General features: G+C 43.0%; 2 protein-coding genes across 2 annotated transcripts; both read left to right on the top strand.

The window, feature by feature from the left end:
* The first annotated feature begins 6 nt into the window (after positions 1–6).
* Positions 7–2,124, top strand: LOC102670938 (zinc finger protein 665-like). Its single transcript, XM_031511033.1, has 2 exons — positions 7–106; positions 180–2,124. The coding sequence occupies exon 2, from the start codon at positions 256–258 to the stop codon at positions 1,963–1,965; it is 1,710 nt and encodes a 569-aa protein (XP_031366893.1). The 5' UTR covers positions 7–106; positions 180–255; the 3' UTR covers positions 1,966–2,124.
* A 223-nt stretch (positions 2,125–2,347) lies between these two features.
* On the top strand, positions 2,348–4,803 carry LOC116185789 (zinc finger protein 567-like). Its single transcript, XM_031511034.1, has 2 exons — positions 2,348–2,792; positions 3,005–4,803. The coding sequence occupies exon 2, from the start codon at positions 3,054–3,056 to the stop codon at positions 4,302–4,304; it is 1,251 nt and encodes a 416-aa protein (XP_031366894.1). The 5' UTR covers positions 2,348–2,792; positions 3,005–3,053; the 3' UTR covers positions 4,305–4,803.
* The last annotated feature ends 6 nt before the right edge of the window (positions 4,804–4,809 follow it).

Raw genomic sequence — 4,809 nt, 5'->3', positions numbered from 1 at the left:
AAAAAAAAAAAAAAAGAACTCATTCCAAACCTTCCACACCTCGCGTATCTCACAAACACCACAAACTTCTATTTAGACACAATTGCATAGACGACTTAGATCAGCAGTAAGTAACGCCTGTGTACAAATACGGGAAGCCGTATTTCGAAAGTAATCATTCCGTTTCAATTGTGTTTTAGGGAAGGTGTCTGCGGCAAGAGGATCCTCACCACGGATTCCTCCGGTCGGTTCATCGTTGGCAAGGACTCGACGCCCATGCAACTTTGGCAGCACGTCGATTCCAATGGTAAATTGCACTATTCGTTGATGCCCGCGTCGAACGACGCCAAGAAGAAATCGGAAGAAGAGGACGTTTCCCCCACTCTGGTTAAAATGGAGGACGAGGAGCAACAGAACAACATTGGGAATCGTTACGTGGACGATTGCGTTCACTTGTGCGAGGTGGCCATCGACTTTTACACTTGCGATAAGTGCAGTATGAAGTTTCCTGCGGAGAGCATGTTGAACAGACACAAGATCTCTCACAAATTGAATCTATCCCGGCTTCGTGGAAAACGTTCGAGCAATGGCCACAGGTTGAAAAGAACGTCGGGAAGGGAGTGTAAGAAATCGTCGAGGAAACGAAGATACGATTGTACGTCGTGTGACTTTAGTTGCGGTAAGAGGTGTTCGTTAACTGTCCACGTGAGAAAGAAGCATGGGCTTGCTTCGGTCAAGGAAGATTCGAGTAAAATCTTGTGCGTGATTTGCGAAAGAAAATGTGACACTCGGTCTATCCTGAATAAACACATGGAGGGGCACAGGGACGGGAAAACGAGTTACTTCATGTGCAACAATTGCAGTTTCTCGTGTAAAAGGAGCAGCACTATAGTTTCTCACGTGGTGCAGAATCATCAGAAGTCGGATATCGGGGAAAGCAACTCGAGGAAGAGGTGCAGGGTGGTTAAGTGCAACGATGAACCGAAGGAGGTGAAGGAGGAATCGAAGGAAACGTGTTCAGAGAGAGATAAATATGGTTCGAGCACCACACCGTCCGAGTTCGAATGCAAAAGCGAGCCTTCTGTCACCACTCGCGCGACCAAGAAACAGGTTAAGAAGCCTGTGGTCGAGGAACAGTGCAATCTCTGCGACTTCAAATGTTCGAAAAAGAGCACTTTGTACTCGCACAAACGCCAACACAAAATCATGGAGATCAGCGACGTGTACTCTTGCAACGAATGCATATTCAAGACCAATAAAAAGTCGTCTCTGTACTCGCATATAAAAAGGAAGCACAAGGTGGCGAAATCGTGCGCGTCCGATGGCCAGCCGCAGTTATTCTACTGCAACCAATGCGACTACAAGAACAAGAACAAATATGAATTAAAAGTCCACGTGGCCAGAAAGCATACGGATGATTTCAAGTTCTCGTGCGAGACTTGTGGCAAGAAATTCAAAGTGAAAGGTGATCTGACTAACCACATACGTTTCAGCCATAAGGAACAACCGGTTATCTGCGATGTTTGCGGGAAAACGTGTCTGAACAGCAACTCTTTGTACGTGCACCAGAAATTCGCCCATTACAAGGCTAAATACGAGTGCCAGGTGTGCAAGAGGCGGATGGTCACTCAGGAAAACTTGAACGAACACATGATTAGGCAGCACGAGAAGAGGGAGAACGTGGTTTGCGAGGAGTGCGGGAAAACCTTCTCCAGGAACAGCAGATTGAAAGTCCACATGAGGATCCACACCGGCGATAAACCGTACACCTGCACTATATGCAACAAATCGTTCGCGCGTAGAACAGCGTTGAAACAACATTTGTTAATTCACACTGGGATCAGGCCTTATGTCTGTGACATATGCGGTAAGGCGTTCACACAGAAACCTGGATTGATCAGCCACAGGAAGTCGCATCCCGGCTCGCATCCTCCACTTCCCAGGGTGTTGATCGATCATATACTGAACGAAGTAATGAACAATTGAGATTGTTCAAAAATAATTAAAGTGGTCGTTCAATACCGTGAATGGAAATGATGAACGTTGTCTTGTGCAATTAGTGTTTTTTTTTGATTTGTCTTATTGTTAGCGGACTATGTAAAGGATTAAGATACTTTCAAGATATTAAAATAGGGATATACAGATTATCTGTGTTATTTTTACAGTTTATTAGCTTTATTAAAACCTCGCTATGGAGATTTACAATTTTATGTATAAAGGGATACTTTGTATAAGTACCATTATAATGTACTGTATGTTGCTGAGAATGTAGAAGAGATGAGAAAAGAAATATTTAATTTTTCGTTTAATTATGAGTTAATACTTTGATTTTGTTTTTTGCTTCTATCATCTTTTTTTATCTAACGATTATCTATTAAGCCAACAATCTGAATTTCATCTCTCAGATTTTCTCTCAGTGACATAGAGTGGCGCTTTGAAAGCATTGAAATGATTGTTTAAATCTTAAAATTGCATATCTTAAATTATTTATAAAAGTATATATATGATTCTCTTGTTTCCATCTACGTTAAAATCGTTATTGAACAATTTCGCTCATTTATAACACTCCAGATGTATATAACTGTCTGTAAAACGCATTACAAGATCTTTTTTATGTAATATATCCAACATTGAATTGAAATATTGTTGTACGTACAATAGGATTTATAATCTTCTTCTAATCTTCATTATAATTTCATTACAGTGAAATGTTTATTGATGATGCAGAAAAACTCCTATATCTTTGTTTGACTAATATCCTGTTATTTTACAATATTACTTACACAGAAAAATTGGACAATTTGTCTACAATTGTAAGTCTGATATACTTGTTCTTCTTTCTTTGTGTGGAAATTCTTTGCCTTAGATTCCTCGTGATCGCAATTACAGATTATCATGTACGAATAAAAATTTCATTCGCGACATATTTAAAGAAAAATAGTGGAAAAAAAACTGCAGGCGACACACACAGAATAATCGTCGTCCTGTTTTCGAAGTACCTAACTGACTATTCTGTACTTTTCAGGATTCTAAACGGGGATGGACGTTTTATATACGGGAAGGAATCGATTCCAATGCAGCCTTGGCAAATTGTCGACGTAGAAGGTTGCCTCTACTATGCCTTCCTTCCGACGAATCAAACGCCAAAGCTCGCCGAACGGGAGAGAACTGTCGCAAAATCGGCGGACGACAGTCCGAGGAACAGCGAGGGGGAGGAGACTTTCGTGATCCCGGCCGAGGACGAAACAGGTGACAGCGATCTGTGCCCAATTAAAATAAAGAAAGAGGACATTGACGACGTGTCATCGTCGAACGAGGATAATTACGACGACGCCAAAGGATACGCCTGCGAGGAATGCAACATCTGTTTCCCGGTGATGCAGATGTTGAAACGGCACAGGAACGCGGTCCACGAGCAGGCCCAGCGATACAAATGCAAGGTCTGTTTCAAGATATGCCGTAGCCTGGTCGCGTTCAAGATGCACGTGGCCCTGGAGCATAAAACGGAGGAGGAAGAGGTGAAAGATTCCGAGAGTCTGACTTACGCCTGCAACTATTGCAACTACGAGAGCACGAACAAGTCCACCCTCCATTCGCACATCAGTAGAAAACACTCGACGAAACGTATTGGGAGGAGGAAAAGTAGTTACAGGTACACGAGCGAGCCGGAAGAGTACTCGTGTGACGTGTGCGAGTTCAAATGTCAGAATCGGCGCAGATTGAAGGAACACTTGGAACGGAAACACGCGTCAGAGTACAAGTACGACTGCGAGTATTGCGGGAAGAAGTTCAAGGTGAAGGGGGACATGAGGCTTCACGTGCGTTTCAAGCACAAGGAGGGGCCTATCGTGTGCGACGTTTGCGGGAAGACGTGCTCGAACAGCAATTCCCTGTACGTGCATCAAAAGTGGGCCCATTTCAAGCCAAAGTACGAGTGCGAGATATGCAAGAGGCGCATGGTGACCCAGGAGAACCTCGATCAACACATCTTATTGCAGCACGAGAGACGGGAGAGCTTCGTATGCGAGGAGTGTGGAAAATCGTTCACTGAGAATCACAGATTGAAACAGCATATGATGACTCATACCGGGGACAGACCTTACGATTGCCACATATGCGGCAAAGCTTTCGCGCGTAGAACGGCTTACAGGCAACACTTGCTTATACACACGGGCAAACGGCCGTATATCTGTGATATCTGCGGTAAGACGTTCACGCAGAAGCCTGGCCTGATTTGTCACCGGAAGTCGCACCCAGGAGTCCATCCTCCCCTACCTGTGGTGCACATAGAGCACATCCTTAGCGATTTCATGAAGAAAGAATGATGTTGCGGCGGGACTGAATCGCGTATGTCGTGTACATTTGACGCCGGTGGTGTGATGACACGTGACGTGAGGAAGATGAGAGGTGTTCTTCTTCCCATGCGGAGGAATCCTTTCGTGTTCTTTTCATCCAAGATTTTATATTAGCTAATTTAATTGATGAATTTCGAACTGTTAAATCGATTGTCGAGTTAATTAATTAATAGTAGGTAGAAGAAGAGAATCGGTCTTCCTCGATTAATTGTTAACGCGTTCTAATCACACTGCGTTAAATTTTCCGTTGATGGAAATGGAAAATTGCGAGGAGCGTAAATCATTGTTCGCGCAATCATTACGCTACACAATTTTAAATATTTAATTTTTTTTAACTGATTTGAACCAACATTCAAGTTTGAGGTTTTTTCAAGCGATCGATATTGCCCATGTTTTTATTCAATTTCGTACGCATATTCGAATATAGGAATAAAAAGTAATTTTGTACGATTTCGTTTGTGTAAGATCGATGTTC

The sequence above is a fragment of the Apis dorsata genome, unplaced genomic scaffold (genome assembly GCF_000469605.1).
Source record: "Apis dorsata unplaced genomic scaffold, Apis dorsata 1.3 scaffold_285, whole genome shotgun sequence".
Classification (NCBI taxonomy): domain Eukaryota; kingdom Metazoa; phylum Arthropoda; class Insecta; order Hymenoptera; family Apidae; genus Apis; species Apis dorsata.
This window is presented reverse-complemented; position numbering and strand designations above follow the sequence as displayed.